Genomic DNA, 22661 nt, shown 5'->3' on the forward strand with positions numbered 1-22661 from the left:
GTCTGACAATTTTTGTAATGATTCTAGTTCCCTGCATATTTCCAGATTTGATATTCATGAATGCGTAATTTGCGTATTCATAATTTATGCAAATTAACCTATGCATTTTCAAATATCATAAAAATAATAAAACCTCATGAATTTGAGGTGAAGGAAACATTTATTCAATACATTTTCAAGATTCTTCACAAGTCTAAAAACAAATATGTAGAGTTTTCTGTAAAATGCATAAAATTAGCATTTTGCATACTTAATTAGACTCTAACGACAACAATTTGCATATTAGGACATTTGGCGGCCGAGATCATAGGGGGGGGGGGATTGGAAGCCCCCCCCCCCCCCCCCCCAGTTAGTCAAAATAGCCCATTATACAGTAAGGGTTAATGGATAGTTTTAATGAACAAAAAAGTTTGTATGTGAACAAATAATTGGGGAAATAATATTACTACTCATCATGAATCTATTGATAACCTCAGTAGTAATGTATCAACAATTTGCCATTTGCGTAGGTCACTTAAATTTGTAAGAAAGGAAACGCCCGAGATTTCGGTACTCTACCACATTATTTCACTTATAACATTTATTTCTGATATACTGTAAAAGTTAACAAAAAGTTAACGTGAGGCTTCTTACTAATTTCTCAACAACTCATCCTTTACTCGTGTTAATTGACAAATTAGTCCCATATATAAATTATGCATTTCATACTGCTAATGTTTTCCTAGATTTTCCCAAGGATTTTGATACCATAACCATATTTTACTGCACAGATTATTCTACTATGGGATTTGATGAAAGGGCTTGGAGTGGTTCAGTGATTACTGCACCGACAGAAAAATGTATGTTACATAGAATCACAGATCACTGGTCAAGAGTCTCATTGACGATTAATGATATTTTTCGGCCTTCCTCAATGATCACTTCTGGGTCCCTAGTTATTTTTTTTTATATCTAGTATGAATGACTTCCACTGTTCTCCTGAAATCATGCCATTTACTCTGTATGCTTCTGTATTATTTACAATTGCATATGACTTATGATCGTCATTAATCTAGTGTTTACTACCGTGATGACCATGATCATACTATGTAAACTGTTGACCCATGCAGAAATAAATAAATAAAATAAAATAAATTAATTAATTAATTTAGTGTGTTTCCTGATGATCCCAATGATTTTTATTCGCATCGCAACCCACAAACTATTATGTAAAAATGGTAAATAATCATAACGAATTAAATATGGTCCAAATTTGGATAAATAAAAACATTTTCACGAATCGGGTATAAACCATGGTTTTGGATAGCCAAAGAACGTGAAATCATTCTTAAATATGTCCCACAAATTGATCAGATCTTCTTGAGGGAGTTTGGTATAGTATCCTTCGTATACACCCGCTTCTGAGCTATTCGTGGGTCTACTCGTATTCGCACCGAGGTATGTCACCTTTTCATTTACTCCCAATTTCTCTAGAAAGTATTTCGACTCTTCAGCAACGTTCTCCAGGAGGCCGATGAAGTCGTAATCGACGGCGCATGGTGAACAGATCTTGTTCATTTCCGCCCAGTGATCACTGAAGTAAACATCTGACTTTTCGAACCTTCGTCGTCTCTCGGTGTGGGTCAGATACTGTACGAACTCTGGCCATGTCGAATTCTCACCAGTCATTAGCTCGGCCTCGCTGGCGCCGAGCCGCCAACGTTTGATGATCTCTCTCCCAAAGCGATGGAAATGTCGATTGTTGCGATAAACTTTGGCATTTTCTAGCTTATTCTTAAATACAGAGAGAACTCTCTCAAAAGGATGTCGCACAAAGAAGAATTTCTTGTAGTCGCGTAGAATCCGTGTTCGTTCTTCAGGTCCATACGTTATCAGAAATTTGAATTTTCCGTTTATATGGACTTCATCAGACGTTAGCCCGTCGACGGAGTCTGTTTGATTGTCAAGCACCATCAGAATCCTCTTCCAGTTGCTGCATCCCACTTTCGGGATGAAACAGTAGACGAGATTATAATCTTCAACAACAAGCATGTGTTTTATTGTGTATTCTGATACCGTGTTTGACATCTGTGCTAATTTGCACTCTTTTCTCAATGTGGAGCGTCGCTCGGACTGTTTGCGTTCGACAACCACTTTCGGATCTTCCGCTTTTTCTGAGGCACGGTGTGCTCGACTTATTTGATACTTCATGGATGTTCCTGGAGAAGAAAAGGAATGATATATAATTATTAAGAACGAGGCATTCATTTGTTGTTTTCAGCAGTCCTTAACCTCATCTGTCTTCACAGTTCTCTGTTTCAGGCCTGCTTTATTTACATGTGACAGTGTGGATAGCAGTTGCTAGATGCATATGATTCGACGTAGTCTCTCTAAGCAGAGGTAATAAACATGGGACATGTATTTTAAGAGGGAAAAAATTGACAATTCGTCTAACAGATTAATAAAATATATAGGGCCTTAAAGGGATAGTTGGGTTCTGTTGCAAAGGGCGCTACACAAAATATTTTTTGTGAGATAATGAAAAACTGAGTGTCAAATTTGAAAGAACAAAATATTAAAATGACATAATCATCTTTGTATGATCAAAATCGGTTCAGAGACGGCTGAAATATAACGATTTCTATTACTTGTGTACCACCACAAATATTAGATATTTTGAAAAATCTGAAAAAAACCGTTGAAAAAAACGAAATAACGCCTTTTTACGTCGTATTTCAGCCAATGCCGATATTGGCTTATTTGTTGGCATTTTCGTGTTGCTATTACCCACAATTAGCCGGCTCATGTATTGTTATTTTTAATTAAATAATTAATAAACGGTCACCGTGTTGTTTTGAAAGTGGAGCTGAATTGGTATGATCGTATAAAATTGGCTAAATTTCACACATTTTGGGGTGTAAAATTACCTTCATAGCAATTTTAGGTTCCAAAAGGGCACTATAAATGTCATAGATAAAAATATGAGCAATAACAATGCACTTTGAAGGCATTTGCGGTCTGAAAACAGAACTGAACTATCCCTTTAATTGTAACGGATCCATGTAGAGGTAAGGGCATAGGTGCTTTCCCTCCACATCCAATCCGACCAACTCAAATCCCCCATACATTTACTACACATCCAGCACAAAAATAATGTCTACACAAGTAATCGCAACCTGCCCCCCCCCCCTCCCCCGCCCACCCCCTCGTCAGGGAATCCAGGAGCTGCCACTGTATGATCAACTAATGATTTAATGACCTCACTTATCTATCAACTACTTAATAGCGCTTAGAGACTTCGGTGGTAAGCGCTTTATAAGTAACGTTTTTATTATTATTATTATAATAAAGAATAGCCATATATAATCATAATCATACTCATACCATATAGACCTACTCATAATCGTAATCATATTCATATTCTTATTCATAAGTCATATAGTCATATTCATTATCATAATCCTAATCCTAATCCCAATGTAAATTTTAAACAGCGCTAATTAATATCATGTTTCAAAATGCTATACTGCTACTACCCTCACTGTAGCCGATCTATACCATGATGATGCGCTAGTACTATATAGTATAGCATTCAAGGAACTTCTTCCCATAGACTATCTTTTGGCATCACCTGGGTGGGGAGTGGCAAATGTAGACCTGTACATATTTTGGTCCTGCCAGAGGACGTTAGTGTCGCGTAGTAGAGATGAGAGTTATAGGCCTACCTCTTTCCTGTGTGATTGAAGCCATGTAGAAACCCGTCTCCCATGCTACGATCATCACCGTGGCAACCACACACAACGCACACCACCTCATCAGGTTTCTCCTCATCGACAGGGGGTCAAGATCCTCTAGACCAAATCCGTATCTATCGTGACGGAGAGAAAGATGGAGAGGAGTGTTGACGGAAGAGAGAGAGAGAGTGGGTGTGAGGGAGATAGAAGGGGAGAAAGGGAGAGAGGGAGAAAGAGAGAGAGAGAGAGAGAGAGAGAGAGGGGGGAGGAAGGGGGAGAAAGAGTGTCAGAATCGAGAATGGGATGAGGGAAGAAAGTAAGAGTGAAAGGGGAAAAAGAGATAGATAGAGACGGACCGGGAAACAGAGGGGATGGGGACCAGAGACGAGAGAGAGAAAGTGGGATAGACCGGGATGAGGGAAGAGAGAAATGGGAAAAGAGAGAAAGAGATAGGGGAGAGAGAGGGTGGAGAGAAAGAAATAGAGGGGGAAAAGGTGTTATAATTGCAATAATATATCGTGATAAGGTTTTTACTAAAGTACTACCTTTCTAAATAATATTATATTATATAGCTACACGATATGAAGGAGGCGAGATGGCCCAGAGGTAGAGCAGTGGTCTCGTACCGGGAAGGTCCCGGGTTCGCAACCAAGTCGATGCGCTAGTGCTCTTTGGTATAAGGCATTAATCAACAGTTCAAGTCCGTCGGAGAAGGACGTTAACTTACAAGCATATACTTGCACATACTTTCTTTGCAGTCAGGTAAAACAAGCCATCAAACCGAACCCGACCATATTTGATCATGTGTATGCGATTTTTTTTTCAATGTTCTTTGACACGGGAAGTTTCCACGATCTTTCGTGTATATAAAAGCATTATTCATTATCCTTAGCTTCCACCTCAACTAAAACATACAGTGAACATTCTTTTACTTACGCCTCCTCAGCAGGCACGTAGCCAGAGTTTGATATTTTTTTGGGGGGGGGCACATACATGTAATCGATCGAGGTAAAAAAAAAAAGGGGGGGTCGAAACAAATTTCAACCGATCTTGCAAAAAAAATTGGGGGCACATGCCCCCCGTACCCCTGCCCCCCCCCCCCCCCCCCCCTCGTTGCTACGTGCCTATCCCTCAGTTTTTTTAATGCACTTCCAGATTCCATGAGAAATCACAATGATTTAAACAAGTTTAAGATTTCTCTTATAACGTATTTATTCAATGTTAAAAGCATAAACCACTGAACTCAGTGTCCAACACCACATGCACTGTTTTTGCTTCTAAGTGGATTTTCTAATCTGTATTACTTTTATTCTTTCCTTTCTATGTAAAGCGCATAGGGACATGCTATCCAGAATGTATTATGCGCTTTAAAAGAACTGATTAGTATTTCTTCTAATTCAACGTACTCTTTCAGCTTATGCTGACAATGAAAAAAATGATACTTAAATACACAAGGAGCTTTGCATGTTGATCAATGCATACCAGTAATATATGTTACCCAAACACGAGAAAATATAGATTTTGCCTCCATTAATGTATTCAATGCAAACATTCAGGCGTTATCCGTTCCCAACCAGCCGCTTTCCACATTTCCATGCGCACTCCACTATGACATGACGGACAAAGAAAGAGGACAAAATATACAGTTCCTCATTCTACCCTCAACAATTGATGTGGTAGACAAAGGAACATCCCTTCACTGCTATTATGTAAAAATGTGTAGAACAGGTGAATTATGCATGTGACACCCGTTTTACATGAAAGAAAGGCCAATAAATTCACTCTTAGACGCTTTTCAGTTAATGGAAGGTTATTTTATTTTTGAAGGCAACAAAACAGCCCCTGTAGAAACACAAGAGTAAAAACAAATGTAAATTAAAAACATCATAATATTCGAATAACCAATTACATAATTATATACTTCATGATCTGTATCAGCAATAAAGAAGGTGTTCAGTAAATAAGTTCATTATAGACCAGCTTCAAACATTGTATCAACTAAATAATCATCACTATTATTTTCATGACTTTGTAGAGATAAGAGTGTGAGGTATTGTGAATGGAAATTGTATTAGCGTGTTCACTCGTCACACAACATAACTCTTATTTTTATTTAGGTACGAGGAAACAAGGTTGCACTGACAATAAAATACATGAAAGAAAGTATTCCCTTTTCGTTAGTTTATTGGGTACTGAATAATGCAGACTTGACTTGACTTAAGTGCTCAGGACGGAGTGTCCCCTTGCGCTCCTACGGATGGTCTGCCTCCATTCATTTCTGTCCTGGGCTTGGTGTTGGGCAGCCTCCAGGCTTAATCCAGAGTCTTGGCGGATTTGGTCTTTCCACCTCAGGGGAGGACGTCCTACGGTGGCCGTGGCACAGTAAAGTCATTGGTGTGGACTTGTATTGGTAGGCGTTCCTGTGGCATACGTACCACATGTCCAAACCATTTCAGGCGGCGGTTGGATATTTCCTCATTTATTGTCTTGGAGATTTTCAATGACTTTCTGATGTCTACGCTTCTGATTTTAACTAGAAGATGGACTCCTGCTATTGTCCGCAGACATCTCATCTCAAAGGTCTCCAGTTTATCCCGGTCAGTTTTCCTTAGCGTCCACGTCTCAGACCCGTAGGTAGCTATAGGACGAATGAGGGCATTATAAATCCTGACCTTCAGGGCTCTTGAAATATCTTGGTTGGTCCATATATTGTTTCTCAGTCTGCCAAATGCCCAGGAAGCTAGATTTGTGCGTCTCTTGACATCTTTGGTAACAGAGGGGACTACACTTCCAAGGAAGACAAAGTCTTCTACCTTCTCTATAGGGTTGCCATCTATTCACAATATAATGCCTTACATCACTTAAGCAAAACCTAAATTACAGTTGAAGTGTAAAAAGTAACAACAGATTCATTCAATACATAATGCAAACAATATCTTTTTAATACAAATAAAAAAAATTCAATAAACCTCACCACCCACACTATATATATATTTTAAAAAAGGCCAGTCTTCAACGTACGCCCTTGTACAATATAGTCTTTGTGTTAAACGTAATATTTAACAATTAACATACAGCAAAATTCAAAGGTACGAATACATACAATTCAGTTATATAGACCATTAATCTGTGTAAAATCGTAAAACATCGTACCACCAATAAAATTAACAAGTGCAAGTTTAGGATTTCACTTCGTGTACATGCACATACGCCACTCAAATACTATAAAAAGGATCGCATATTCCAAGAACCCATTACACACTCAAATGCTGCCAATATCCAAAGGGACATCAATAATTGTTCAACAAGCATATAAGTAGGATACAATCATGTACATATATAACAATACATAAATGTAACATTTATAAGGATAATCGAATGATTAACTCACATGTAACTCAATTGCCCACTATGCACGTGCACCACTTGTGACTTCTCTGCAGTAATGTCTTCTCCAGTAATGTGAAAGTAGATATTCATTGATTTAAAAAACTAACTTTATATTCTTTATTGCAAAGTTGAAACTTTGATTCGACAAGGTTATCAAAATTCAATGCTTGGAAACATTCGAAGTGATGATTGTTATAAATTACAAAACGCTTAAATACAACCCCGGCATAGCACCTGAAGAGCTCTCCAAACGCTGCTGAGATGTGTGAGATCACAGTATACGGACATGATTTGCACAAGCAGACGATGTCCCATGACATCTCACACGTTTTCAGTGCCTGTGTTTTCATTTTCTCTTGAGTTCTTTCTTTTACTTCACTACCGTCAGTCTTAAAGATAAACTCCAGTACTGGTAAAAAAAAAAAAATAATTCTCACAGAATCAAACGAAACTTACACTGAATGTTCAAGATTACAAATAAATGACATGTGCCAAACAATTTTGGAAGAAAATGTAGACTGGCTGAGTAATGAGCATAGAAAGACAAAGAAATCAAGGTAGTACTAGCCCCGACACCATGTATGTTGTCCCATATATAGCTATCTATGTGAGTACTTGTTACTTTACAAAGACTCGGTCAAATTTATTATGATTTTGATGACTCCAGAACCTTGCAGTGCACACCAATACTTACATGCTACATGATCAACTCTTTCTGATCCTTTCCACACCTTTTCTTTCACAATGCAATCGCATTACCAGTACTAAAGTTTATCTTTAAGTATAATCTATTGCCTCACTCTAAACCCCGCGCATGGATTTATTTTGATGACAAATGCAGCGATACAAAAATAAAGGAATTTGTCGCTTGTAAACAAAATAAGACGCCATTGTATATTCAGCAGCACCAGGCGCGTACACAGGGGGGGGGGGGGGGGGGTATTTGGGGGGTTAACCCCCCCCCCTTGGATTTTTTTTAATTTTTTAAATTACACTGTCGCTCATAAAGGTGGAATATTTTAGTTTTACCCCAATTTATGGAATTATTTTAAAAATTATTTAAAAATAGTAGATATAGATAAAAGTATACATTCTCAGATTTTATTGAATAATAACTTGCCAATGTGTGTTTTGCGGAACTGCTAAAGCATGTGTATGCTACTATGCTTATTAACTAGGGGACCTACGCTCTCAAGTCATAAATGACAGTAATGAGGATTAATGCCCCACAAAAGGGCACTAATATAGCACATCGACACGGTTTTGATCCTGGGGCCTTACAGTTACGAGGCCATTGTTTTGTCACTGAACCATGACTGTACGCAGCGGGGGCTAGGGTAGGGGGCAGTTTCCATAAATTAAAAAAAACAAAGAAAATGCAATAAATTTTCAATAATTTATTGCATTTTACCCCGGTCCCCAACATAACAAAATCCTCTGGATGGCCATGCATTATGGCTCAAGGCATGGGCACACAGAATTTTTTTTAATGTTAGGCACCGGGGTTAAATGCAATAAATTATTGAAAATTTATTGCATTTTCTGTTTTTTATTTTTATTTATGGAAACTGCCCCCTACCCTAGCCCCCGCTGCGTACAGTCATGGTTCAGTGACAAAGCAGTGGCCTCGTAACTGTGAGGCCCCAGGATCAAAACCGTGTCGATGTGCTATATTAGTGCCCTTTTGTTGGGCATTAATCCTCATTACTGTCATTTATGACTTGAGAGCGTAGGTCCCCTAGTTAATAAGCATAGTAGCATACACATGCTTTAGCAGTTCCGCAAAACACACATTGGCAAGTTATTATTCAATAAAATCTGAGAATGTATACTCTTATCTATATCTATTATTTTTAAATTATTTTTAAAATAATTCCATAAATTGGAATTAAAAAAAATATTCCACCTTTATGAGCGACAGTGTATTTAAAAAAAAAAATTATTCCCATGGCTGATCTAAAAAGGTGACCTTACCCCCCCCCCCCCCCAACGGAGCCAAATTGTAGACGCTATTGTATATTCAGCTGCACCAGGCGCGTACACAGGGGGTGGGGGGGTGTTTGGGGGGTTAACCCCCCCCCCCCCCCCAAATGTCAAATTTTAAAATTTCGAGACCAAAAAACAAAAAAAAGTGTCCTCTTACACCTTGAAAGCTGTCACCTCCTGCAATCGAACCCAAGCCCAGGTTATTGTCCAGCGTGCACTCAAGCCATTGCAAGAGAGGCCTGAGTGCACACTGAACAATAGCCTGCACCAAACCCAGGTCCAGCCACAGGAGGCAACAATCTCACATTACTACATACACATTTTTACATAAAAGCAGTGAAGGGATGTTCCTTTGTCTACAACAGCAATTATTGAGGGTAGAATGAGGAACTGTATATTTTGTCCTCTTTCTTTGTCCGTCATATTCATAGTGAGCTCGGACCGCAACCATGCAGTTCGAACCGTGCCTGTCAATAGAGATTGGGATAATGCCAACGGTTGAAAGGAAAGGAAGAGGGGAAAGTGCATGTCTCCCTCTATTATCCCCTTTCCTATTCTTATTTCATCTAGGATAGGCATTTGGGCATTCTGGTATTACTGTAGGAAATTGGATTTATACGTGTTTTTCTTATGCAAATGACTTTGTATAATTTGCATAAAACTGCCGTTTAAAAAATACGGTGAATGAAATGTAGTTCCTCGATTTATAAGTTTGTTTTGGTATCTTGAGGAAGAATACTATTGATATATTGTAAGTCTATGTAAAAAAAGGAATAAGATTGCTTATAATGTGTAATAACTAATTTTTACTTCATTCAAAAGGTGTTTGTACAAAAATAGCAAAAATAGGAAGGATATTTTGTTTATAGAATTGTGATAGGTCTTTGTATTTGGGCGCGGGAATCTGCCTGACATAGCAGATACGTGGGTACACATTGCATCTTGTCATGGGCGAAGGAGGTTATGCGTGTGTCGGGCCGTCTGTTTAACGTGCAACGCCCTTGTTTCTTTTTACACCTTTGAAAGAAGTAAGTTGTTTTCTTTAAATGTTACTTTGATAGTAAAGATTGTAAGCTTTGATAAGTGTCTATGAAATGTTTTTATGTCCTTCAGGAGAGGAAAATAAGGATTATTTTGGAAGGAGAATGTATTTAAGAGATCCTAAGAGATCCTGCGAGCAACAACTACTGGGATTCGTTAGTGACCTCCACAAGAATATGGAGCTAGGTCTGCAAACTGATGTCCTTGTCAAGGACTTCAGCAAAGCCTTTGACAAGGTCGGTCACCAGAGACTAATGCACAAGATGGACCACTATGGAGTAAGAGGCAAAAGCAACAGATGGATCACCAACTTTCTTCACCATCGAACCCAGCAAGTTGTTCTAGAAGGCCATGCATCACCTGAGGTCGACGTCGACTCAGGAGTACCTCAAGGCTCTGTCCTCGGACCCTCTCTATTCCTGTACTACATCAACGACCTGCCAGACAAGCTCACCTCTCCAGTACGTCTCTTTGCAGACGACGCCATCATCTACCTAGCGATCATGCAAGGGCAGACAAGACCCTCTTGAACTACAGGAGGACCTTAATAGGCTTGCTGAATGGTCCTCTGAATGGATGATGGAGCTCAACACGGACAAGTGCAAGACCATCACAGTGTCCAGAAAGAAGAGCCAGATACGACACCAGTACATCCTGAACAACACACCACTGGAAGCAGTCTCATCAACCAAGTACCTTGGCATCACAATCACATCAGACTTGAAATGGGACAAACACATCACAAGCATATGCCAGAAAGCAAACAACACCCTTGCCTTCCTCAGACGAAATCTTCGGATCAACTCACCAAAACTGAAGAGTACTGCCTACAAAGCTCTAGTAAGACCACTCATTGAGTACAGTTCTACAGTTTGGGATCCCTCCTCTGCAAACCACATCCATCAAATAGAAATGGTACAAAGACGGGCCGCTAGATTCACCCTCAATCGGTACCACAACACATCTAGCGTGACCTCCATGCTCCAACAACTTGACTGGACCACACTCGAGCAACGCAGAGAAAACTACAGACTGGTGATGATGTACAAGCTCCACAACAACCTGGTAGCACTCGACACAGCATCCTACATCAACCCTGTCACAAGACCCTCCAGGACTGCCCATGCACACAGCTACCAAATCCTCCGTTCAAGAACTGAGCAGCATAAGCAGTCCTTCTTTCCCAGGACTGTGAGGAGTTGGAACAACCTGCTATCAGAAACAGTATGTGCCTCATCCGTCAATGCCTTCCGTCAATGCCTGACGGGAGGCAGCAACTAAGTCCGGGAACTTTTTACTTGCACCATGTAAATAGCATTGCACCATGCACCTTGCTCTCGTAAGCACACACACACTCATCAGTCTGCAAGAATCTTCAACTGTGAAGGAGGTAGACTTAACCCAAAGAAGAAGAAGAAGAAGAAGATTTGATTTTGTACTTGACAACTTCCGTTAGTCAGAATAGTGTGTCTTCATAGGGATATGGTATCTAGTTAATCAAATTACATTGATCGTTTAAATAAATGTTATTACATTTATTCTATATGATGTTGAGATAAATTGTCATTTAAATGGTTAGTGGTTAACGTCTACCTGTATTTAGTCACAGAACTCTTAAATACGTATTTAAGAGTTCTGTGTATTTAGTGCGTGAATTATTGATTGTAATGAATTCGCCGTTGAGGGCGAATGATGTTAATATTGTGATAAAGATGGCAGCGCCCATGCATGGAATCTTTGTATGATAATTTAATTGATGAGTTACTTTATGTGATATGTTATTAGTATACTACAAGGATGTTTTAATGATTTGTTATAGATGACATGCTAGCGAGGTTTGCTGGAAGCTGTAATATTGTGGTCTGGGACTGTACGTGTTGTCTTTTGGGAGCCGGGAGCCGGGAGGCGAATTTTTTTTCCGTACTCGAGAGGGCAAATACCCCATGTGCGCATGCGCGTGGACTTGTGATTTCTCTGCTACTTCCCATACGAAATGTACATGTATTCGCATCTACTGTGCACGATTCGCGTTCTACGAGTAAACGATGGCATAGTAGTCTTCAAACACAGACTCTGATTTGCCAGTTTGACAAAACAATTACGCATATATCGTGCGTAGCAATAGTACTAGTATTCAAGTCTGAGTAGTTGTATGATTCAGACATTTTAGTGCTTACAGAAATGCATCCCAAATTGAATAGCATGGTATAGTAGTCTGCAAGCACAGACGCTAATCGGACAGTTTGACAACATAGTGTCTTGAGTAGTGCTTTATATTCAAATATGTGTAGTTTTATGATTCAGACCCTACTGGTGCGTGTATTGGAAAGGCATCTCAACTTGCAGAGTGGCATAGTAGTCTGCAAGCACAGACGCTAATCTGACAGTTTGACAAAATAGTGTTATTCAAGTCTGAGTAGTTTTATGATTCAGACCCTACTGGTGCGTGTATTGGAAATGCACCTCAACTTATAGAGTGGCATAGTAGTATGCAAGCACAGTTATTAGACCAAAGTTAGAAATATTATTACAGAATGACGGTTTTGAGAAGGCCAATAAATGACCTCATGGTGTGTGGGTTTGTTCAGAGCCAAAAGGGCATTCGTTGTGTTAAGAGTTAACATCCTTCTGGCTCTCAGCAGACCATGATTATAAATAAAAGTAATACAGAGAGTGCGAGCATACTGGAGGGAGGGCTAGAGAGAGAGAGAGAGAAAGAGAGAGAGATATGGAGAGAGAGAGAGAGAGAGAGAAAGAGTGTGAGAGAGCAGTGGCACAATACATAGGCCTACCATGGGGTCTGGAATCATTAAACTACACAAACTTGCATAAAATCACTACTCATCAATACACAATATATTATTATGTCCTTGCAGACTACTATACTACACTCTACACATTGAGATGCATTTCTAACGCACGCACCAGTAGGGTCTGAATCATACATCTACGCAGACTTGAATAAAGTACTTCTCAGCACACTACTAGTATGTTGTCAAACTGTCAGATTAGCGTCTGTGCTTGCAGACTACTATACCATTCTATACAAGTTGGCGACTTGAATAAAGTACTTCTCAGCACACTACTAGTATATTGTCAAACTGTCAGATTAGCGTCTGTGCTTGCAGACTACTATACCATTCTATACAAGTTGCAATGTATTTCCATATGCACTACTGGGTCTGAATCATACAACTACACAGACTTGAATAAGCACATCGCGACACATACGCATATTGATTTGTCAAACTGGCAAATCAGAGTCTGTGTTTGAAGACTACTATGCCATCGTTTACTCGTAGAACGCGAATCGTGCACAGTACATGCGAATACATGTACATTTCGTATGGGAAGTAGCAGAGAAATCATAAGTCCACGCGCATGCGCACATGGGATTTTTGCTCTCTCGAGTACGGAAAAAAAATTCGCAGCCGGGAGCTGCGCCGCGGCTGCGCATATTTTTTTTACACAACTGTTTAGCCCAGGCCCCCCAAGCTCCGCCATTTTGTCCGGATCCATTAGAAGCCAAAATAAGCTACCTTGCATAATTCATGAGCCTTATGAATTATGCATTCTGTAGGATGCTCCCCGCGCAAAGTGTACTGGAATGATGTTCACTACATGGTAAAAGACAATGCGCGTATCAGCGTAATAAGAGAGGTCAAATAATCTACTGTACGGAATTATGGGTAATTTATTCATCACGCTGCGCGCTAGCAACGCAAGTGATTCAGCGAATCAGCGTGGAATATTCTGATGCGATCACCGTTAGATGAAATACGCGCTCGAACTTGTATTATCGATCACCAGTATAACAGCTGGTGTACCCAGGATGCATCGGGAAGTGGACCTTAAGTTCCACTCGTTGTTGGGTGTTTTTTTTTTTTTTTTTTAAGGTTTTAATGGCGTGTATAATTCATTTCTGAATATTTACGCCAACTAAGTAGCCTTTGAAAACATCATTACACCTCTACTTATTATTATTCCAGCATAAATTTTTCTGAAAATCTCTTTATTGTCCAAAAAATAATAATAACCATCCAGTTTCACAGATCTCAGGCTTGCTAAGCTCCACCCCTCATACCCAGGATGCATCGCGATATGGGGGAGTGGCCTTAACTTCATTGAATAAGAAATACTGTGTCGATCTTATTCCCTTTTTAGTCTATCAATAACTGGGTCTGTTTTTGTTTATTAAATCAAACATGCTATAAGCCATATAACAACACATTCTCTGGCTATGATTTTACATTTTTAATATGCTGATGTATAAAGTTTCCTTATTTTAGACAAACAAATTATGTGGCACAGTGGATGTTTTTTCCCCACCCACTCTCATCGTAGTACCTTAATGATTCCCTTTCTCTCTCTTTCTCTATCTTTCGTAAATTATCTTCTGCAACTGAAGGTTTGTTGTCTTGACTAAATAACCTGTTGCAGTTCTTTTCCGTCTCACTTTTAGTCGTACTTGTTATTACCACTCATTTACATGCACTCGTTATCAACTATGATCAACCATTCCATATTCACTCCATTACTGTCCACATTTCAATTGGATTCTCTTCACTTTTCCTTTTTGCAACCTTTGCAGGAGCTTTGAACATTTTTAATTTAGAGACCAGAGAGACCGGAAAGTATGTTAATTATTTTATTCAATTTTGTTAACTTGGAAAGTGAAACATTGTTTGATTTCAACATCTTGACATAATTTTTTTGTAAGACAATGGAATTTAACACTGGAAATTTCGAATTTGAAAAAAAAAAAAAGACCCAGAAGTGTATCCAGGGTTTTAGTTAGGAGGCCCATGTCCTTTCTAATTTTATATTTAAGAATAGTTTTCTCTTTTGTATTAATTTTACATTGGTATACCGTTAATTTCTCTGGGAAAACTACCCCCTTCCCTTAAAAATCAATACTGCCATTACTTCTAGCAACAGTAATTCTATAATTCAAAAGTTTTTATTTTCTAAATCCTTCTAATATAAACATATAACAAACATAATATTGTTTACACTTTTGCAACCTGTTACATGGTCCATGTAGAAACAACAAGAGGATAGCAAGCCCCCCCCCCCCCCATGTTTTTTCTTTAGCTAGGAAGTATAAAAACATGATTCTATTAAAATTAGCAGTTTGGATACGAAAGTCATGGATGATTAGCAGTTTTCATATTTAGTGCATTTAGAGGGTTGTCTTTCAAACCTTCTTACATACAATACTTGAAGCAGCAATAATATAATAATCTAAAAAACTTCTAATACAGAAGTCCATAGAGGTAAATGAATTTAAACATGTATAATTACAATTAAAATATCATTGATTAATTCAATCTTTGATTTAGACTGATCTTTATCACTCAATTTTCAAGGAAATTTCTTTCTGCCCAGTCCTCAGTTTCATCCTATAAGATGGTAGTTGACATTGTTAAAATGTTAATGTTTATTCACTGATGATTAGTTTATCTTTAATTATTTGAATGTTGACAAGGTGATAAATTCATTAGTTTTGTGTGTGGTATTCTACAAACATATAATACAAGTAACAAATAAATAGTATGTAAATGTTCAAGTTTAAACCCATCTCTACTGTCTTCTTTCATTATATGAGGGTGGCATCTTTAAGAGGTAGTCCCATGTAGATGTCTTCTGCATTCATCAATAAAGTTGTAGCCTAGTTTTCAGAAGAAAGGGCTGTAATGATAACCCAAGTCTGTTGAATGGAAAAATAAAATAAGATACAGTGTATAAGAAAATCAACAATGATTAATAAATAATAACATACACCCTGATACCTGCCCTGACAAAAAAGAGGAAGGACTAAAATTCACTTGGAGTTCTAGTGGGCAAACCTAAACTATTTTTCCTACAAGACTAGTTACTGCTCATGTTAGATTATTTCTGATGATTCCATTAAGACGATAGGCCTGCTAGAGCTTGGATCAGACAAGGTATGAAATAAGTAATACATGTACAATGTACTTGTAATGTAAACTTGTGCTCATAATTGAATAATACTCAGTTAAGTATGGGACATAAAATGACCAAACAACTTGGAACAGAGAATGTACTGGAAATAATGCAACTGCAACATACATTATGTAGACTTTTATTTCATCTATATTGACATTTTATTTTTAATCTAAATCACAATTGTGATATTCAGTCAAGTATTCTTTTACAAGTCAACGGACAATGAAAAATATGTTTGTCAGATCTATAACTTTCTGCATGATATGTGTTCCAAAATAGTTTATTTGGGGTACCTACATGTATATTAGCACACTTGCTTGTATGAAGTGTAGTAGGCCCGCATTTCTAGATATGATCCTTCAATATCTGTTCTTTGTTCCTCTCCTGAGTTTGTAAACCAGCATGCCTTCATCGTCCACTGTAGAGAAGCATCATCCTACATGAGAGAAAACAATGTAGGTACTTCAATTTAAAAGCGATAATAATGGATATACATCAACCATAATACATCCTATTAACAGACTTTCTTTAATTTTATTTTGTGTTCTTCGTCATCTTAATTGCTCAAGAAGTGAAAGGACCACTTACAAAAAAAAGTGATGAGGGGTTCTGTGTATACCCTACATGTATGATCATGTAGTGCTTTGAATGTGCATTAGATATGGTTCTTTTACACACAGGACCTCCTGTAAATAAGGACAAATTTCCTTTGTAAACAAAGAAAGGAAAGATATCAATATTTGTGTGCTAAGTGCAGAACTAGAATAAAATATACCTCCACAATATACGCTGTCAACAAAAACTTAGTTCCATTTCCTTTTTAGTGAATTAATAGGTGGTCATTTAATATTTGTGTGCTAAATAGCCTGAACATTTTACCTGCATGGGACTTTCTGCTTCATCTTGCAAATATAAGAAATGTTTTAATGTCCACTCATCAGTTAACTCCTTCCAGATCTTCATCAGTTTCATTCTGTTGGAACAAAAATTTAAAAAAAATCGATATGACAATCAAGGCGTCCCTTTCTCCATAACAAAATAAAATAGATCTAGCATATTAACTATTTTTCATGTCATGGTTGGCCTTAATTTTAATATGGTGTGGAAATCAACATTCCAATTTAATGGACCACAGTACAAATTAAAATTAAATGGAAGATTAAACTTGTGCTTCAAAAAGTGCTTTATATGGCCTATAGTATAAAGTAGTCTTAAGTAAAATTGGTTTATTAAGACAAGAAGAATTGGACTACATAAGTAAACATAATTGTGGACTAGTAGGGGTCTTCTCTTACACAAATAGATTTATCAACATGAACTGCACAACTTGGAGAAGAAAAAATCTCTCTAATATATTAAAAGAATTAATAGGGGTCAGGTGCGTATGCAGGGGGGGGGGCGGGGTTGGGGTTAACCCCCCCCCCCCCCCCCCCTTGAGCTTTTTTATATGTATGTTTTTTCTGGAACCCCCCCCCCCCTTTTTTTTAGTGTTGATTTTTGTTTAAATAAAAAAAAAAAAAATCCTAATGGATGACCTAAAAAAGATGACTCCCCCCCCCCCCCCTTATTCAGCGGCTGGCTGAGTTGTTGCAAAGTTTTTGGCCCGATTTCAAAATGTTAACCCCCCCCCCCCCCCTTGAAAAAATCCTGCGTACGCCACTGATAGCTAGGGTCTAGATCTAACGTTAGGCTCTAGACAACTTGACAAGCACGCTGGACCCACACAAAATCTAAATATTAAATAAACAAATCCTAGTGTTGATGTTTTTTAAATAGGTCTAGGTCTAGATCTAGGCTAGTCTATATTTTATTAGAATAAGTTTCAGGTTTACATCTAAATGAATAGGATTTGGAGTTGTTTGATTATCAATGGTCACAGATAATTTTGGTCTAAATAAAGTTGACACGCACCGCGTATGCAACTGAGCGAACGGATGGCACCGATATTGATAAGTAAAGCCACAAGTCCACATCTAACTTTGTTAGACCTAGACCTAGACGGTACCCTACTAAAGATTTTAACAAGAATTAATCCACTTGGATTATCAAAAAAATCATGCTTCGTAGATTACTTTAACGTTAAATCTAGATTTAAATTAAATCGGTGATTGGTGAATTATAGATTCATGATGACGATCAAATCTCAAATAAAACTTGATTAGAAAGTTTGATCTTGATGCAAATGAGCACCGAAATTCCCCGGAGTGGGCCTGCCGGAACCCCTCGGCCTCGGGGCCCTAACTGGAGTACTAGGGTGAAATGACAGCAAGCCGCAGTCAAACTACTTCATGACGATGAAAATCAAAGTGCAATTTCAAGAGCAATATTTTACTAGTCTTTTCCCCAAAAATCTGTTGAGAACTGTCTCCAAATGTAACGAAATTACCGTACATCACGAAGACTATTGCAGCTTTTTCAAAATTGATGACTAAATTCACTTAATCTACTCATATTTCAATCAATTACTCACCCATTCTCAATGAACTAACTCTTCTCAGTTTGTGCGAGTGTAGTAGCGTCGTGCATAAATCTGCATAATTAAAGTGACGCAATGAGGTCAAATATATTATCCGGTTTCTTAAACGATACTATCGATAAAATACATATTCATGAGGCTCATATCCAATCAAAAAGCCGCCTCGGGTGCTTATTTTGTCTTCAAATGATCCAAAAGAGGCGGAGCCTAATCACATTCGTCTGCATGGTTTCCGCGCGTGCTGCTTTCCGTCTAGTAATTATATTTAAACGTCTTTGGTTTAGCCACTTCAGTCAAATATACTGTGCAAACGACTAGAGACAGAGTCTAGCATTACCCTAAGCAGTGTTGGATTGCTGGAGCTGTACATGTGTACATACTATTTGTTTCGGGTTAAATATATCCTCTCTTCTCTTTCATTATGTATTTCTGTGTTCTTCTTCAATCTATCCTCTTCTCTTTTGTCATGTATTTCTTTCTTCTTCAATCTATCCCTTTTCTCCTTCGTTATATATTTCTTTGTTTTTCCTTCAATCTATCACCCCCAGTTCTCCTTCGTTATGTATTTATATTGTTCTCCTTTATTCTAACCTCTTCTCTTTTGTTTAATGTATTTCTTTGTTTCTCCTTCGTCATGTATTATTTCTTTGTTTTAATCTGATAGATTAATCCCTTTCTCCTTTCTATGTATTTCCCTGTTTTTCCTGAGTCTAGATCTATGATCCTCTTAGCTCTTCAATTATGTATTTCTATGTTCTTCCTTTGACTTATCCTCTTCTCTTTCCTTTTCCTTCCCCATATCCTCTCCACTATCCTTGTTTCCCCCTTTCTATCATATTCCCTTCCCTGAGCTGGGTGTACGTGCTTGCACATAGTGCGCTGACGACTTAGACTCTTTCACCAGAGCACTTCTTGGAATTTTTTCGCGAAAATGGCTAAACAGTTGTGTAAAAAAAATATGGGCGGGCGCGCGCTCCGGCTTGTATCTTCAGAGACCTTGGGTAGGAATTATAATACGTTATGATTTAATACATACATTGTTTAATTGGTGTAATGTTGTTTATTAATGCTTTTTTAATATGCACTTTCATATAATATGTGTTAATTAAAGACAATGATATTGTCTTAATTATTATATTGTCATTGATGCGTGATGCCACAGTTAAAACCAACAGTGTTATAATTTACTGTCTGTTTACCTCGCCCACATTGTTGTATACTATCAGATATATGTTGATAAGAATCTATACTTGTCTTGTATTTATGTTTGGCACATCTGATTGATTTGCAGGGTTTTCTTCATGCTGATGTACTTGTGTTACTGATGATCAACAAATAAATGGGCTCATCACCCAACCTACAATCAAGCTGCATATGGTCGAGTTCTTTGTGCCTAGACCCGGTCTACCTCCGTATTACGACATTACGACAAGAATATAAGGGGACATCCAAGTAGTTATAGTCCACTGCATGGATTGTTTCCGTGTCGTGCGCCCAATCAGCTGGAAAAGAGCATTTTTTTCCTTCTTTTATTTGCCCCGGAAATTGGAAAATTACGTCGTCAAATATTTCAGTGGCTTGGGGGGGGGGGGGGGGGGGGAGGAACACTTTTCTGGCCTCCTTATAGCACCGCGACGACAATTACCGACCACATACATGTATCAAGTCGATTGTCCTACTATGAGCTTGAATCAAATTATTAATTCATTAAACAAAATAATATTTTATGTCGATTTATGTTCCCCTATACAATATCACATTACTTGGTAGGACTTACATAATTATGGGACATATTCTGGACCTATGGATCCGTAATAATCGAGTTACACTTTAATTTATTAGCAACGAATTATGCTCTCCATGTATACTTACGTCTTAGGATTCTTCCAGCAGATCCAAGACTTCCGACTTCCAACATCCATTTGTCATCCGATATAAAGGTGTCAGTGATGATGGTGATGATATTCAAATTGCGTGATGCTTAAATAATACAAAAACAAAATAGGTGACATATCAGTCCGTATATGTATAAGCGTCTACGACAGCTGGGTGACGGTATTTACACCTTTTTACACTAACTTGGTACATGTAGGGGAACCGCATAAACACAAATGATCAGTATTCATCAATAATTTGGGAAGAAAAGAACGGTTGCCTAATTCCTTTTGTAAATTGCATTTGAGTGAGGTTGTGTAGAACCGCTCCACGTAGGACTTCACAGACAACGCAGACACGTGTGTGCACTGAGGGGTGACCACACTACCCTTTAAAAAAAAAACTCACAGTCGAAAGTTGGTTTTCCGTATTGATCGCTAATGATGACGTGGTGAATTGACGTTTTGTATTATCCTCTTCTTCGATTAGTTCCCTCGACTTTCCAAATAACCCGATATCTAATAGCAGACCTTTATAGGACTAGAAGAAATAGACAATCCAGGGGCTCGCGTTTAACAATTAAAAAACAGTTTCAAATTGTCTTTAGAAGCACATCATGATGCCAGTGACAATCAAAAGCACTTCCAGGGATTCCAAACGAGTACTCATGAGGCATCTAGCGCCCTTGTCCCGATATTTTCCCTTAAAATTCCTCCTCACACCGCTTGCAATCTGTAGTTCATGTCCGTGATAGGATACACAACCTTTTAATAGAAGAAACAGACACCTATCCAAGAAGTAGACCTGTATCCTATATCGATTCCCTTTCTGACTCCAAAGCATTCATTCAAAGCATTCGGCCTATTTTGTTAGGAAAGGCCTAGCTATACTCCTTGGCAAAGCTATTAAGCACATCCTATATTATTACGGTTAAGTGTTGACATTTTGAAGGCTGTTTAAAGTGATCAATGTTTGCGTTGCTCACGACAAGTAAACGATTGTCTGGAATGTTTGACTTTGCTCTCGACTGCATGGGCTACGTCGATGACCCCCTATTAGAAACCTTTGAGCTTTGACTTCATACCGCAATAGCAACGATTATGTCGCCACATATTTACATTGTCTCTGTAGAATAAAGGGATATGGATCTTGTTTAATCTTATAATAGGGGTGGGGTGGGGGAGAGAAAAAAAAACCTCTTTCAGTGTTTTTGTTTATTCCTATTAGGGTCCTTTACACATTAGTTCAGGGGTTGTAAATATTGAATGTAAATGAATAAAAATGAACTGCCAGTCAAGATAGTCCAATGATCTATAACTTCAGTAGTATACATGTACATGGTTACAATACAATTATATAAATGAAACTTTGTTGCATCCCCAAACTAGATTAGTTTTCTGATGAAACCCCCTAATGCAGCACCTTTATGTAGGTATGTGTGTTACATGTATAAACACATTTTATAAATGTGATATAACAATATAAGAGTGGGTCAAGACCGCCCGGGGGAACGCAACATTTCGAGGGAACACAGGGACTGAACGGTAAAATTAATCTTTGCGATCTACCGAATTACTCTTTGTTAAATACATGATTTAGGCCTACTACATTTTAAGAGAGAGCGCAACGACCAACAGCGAAAATGGTTCTGTATAGTGTGGTAAATGTTAAAGCACTTTCAACTGCTGATTAAAACCTCAGCATTTGATTTGATTAACAATACGATTTGAACAAGAATCAATGGTCGTGATTTTTTATAATCTATTTTGTTTTTTACTCGAGCTGATAGATTTGGATTGTTAAAGTTGTTAATGTGCATAATAATTAATTGCATTATGTTGAAGACGAAAAAAACGATACATATTTGCACAATTATATTGATGATCGTGTAGATTTTAGTACAAAGAAAAATAGTTCAGTACTAACATGCGGGTGATGAGGCAACCCTGAGTAAATAAGACCAAACTTGTATTTACAATCTATTTATTATCTGATATTCCGAACCACAATCAGTATCGAAGTCCGATTCTTCTCCGACTCAGAGATTTATGGAAGGAGGCTCGGAAGGGCTCTTGTCATCTTGCTGATTCGGCTCCTGTTCAAGCTTAATTTCCTCCGCTTTAAAAAAAGCAAAGAAATAAAAGAGAAAACAAGAAAAAATTCAGCATATTTCATGTTTTTTGCTGCCGGGATACTCCAACGACCAGGCG

At 38.1% G+C, this 22661-nt stretch overlaps 1 protein-coding gene and 1 long non-coding RNA gene across 3 annotated transcripts; both read right to left on the minus strand.

The window, feature by feature from the left end:
* Positions 1 to 344: 344 nt before the first annotated feature.
* LOC100891370 (carbohydrate sulfotransferase 11) lies at positions 345 to 21502 on the minus strand. Of its 2 annotated transcripts, none has more exons than XM_003726227.3 (3): positions 20449 to 21502; positions 3705 to 3847; positions 345 to 2198 (listed from the first exon to the last, which is right to left on the minus strand). In XM_003726227.3, exons 1-3 carry the CDS (start codon positions 20496 to 20498, stop codon positions 1273 to 1275), a joined length of 1119 nt encoding a protein of 372 aa, XP_003726275.2. In that variant the 5' UTR covers positions 20499 to 21502; the 3' UTR covers positions 345 to 1272. The 2 variants fall into 2 exon arrangements, with proteins under 2 accessions (XP_003726275.2, XP_030830413.1); XM_030974553.1 differs by lacking the exon at positions 20449 to 21502 and adding an exon at positions 7105 to 7225.
* On the minus strand, positions 15801 to 18848 carry LOC115919914. The gene is made up of 4 exons (XR_004062051.1): positions 18571 to 18848; positions 16980 to 17073; positions 16398 to 16536; positions 15801 to 15840 (listed from the first exon to the last, which is right to left on the minus strand). It is a non-coding gene; the product is annotated as an uncharacterized LOC115919914 (long non-coding RNA).
* Positions 21503 to 22661: the final 1159 nt, after the last annotated feature.

Source organism: Strongylocentrotus purpuratus, unplaced genomic scaffold (assembly GCF_000002235.5).
Source record: "Strongylocentrotus purpuratus isolate Spur 01 unplaced genomic scaffold, Spur_5.0 spur5_scaffold_7, whole genome shotgun sequence".
Classification (NCBI taxonomy): domain Eukaryota; kingdom Metazoa; phylum Echinodermata; class Echinoidea; order Camarodonta; family Strongylocentrotidae; genus Strongylocentrotus; species Strongylocentrotus purpuratus.

Bases quoted from the DNA above. Each gene is read 5' to 3' on its own strand.
- LOC100891370 (XM_030974553.1), bottom strand. From the start codon at position 7,193: ATGAATATCTACTTTCACATTACTGGAGAAGACATTACTGCAGAGAAG. The intron at 3,848-7,104 runs GTGAGTTAATCA...CCGTCACGATAG, and splicing joins AGTGGGCAATTGAGTTACAT to ATACGGATTTGGTCTAGAGG. The intron at 2,199-3,704 runs GTAGGCCTATAA...TTTCTTCTCCAG, and splicing joins TTCAATCACACAGGAAAGAG to GAACATCCATGAAGTATCAA.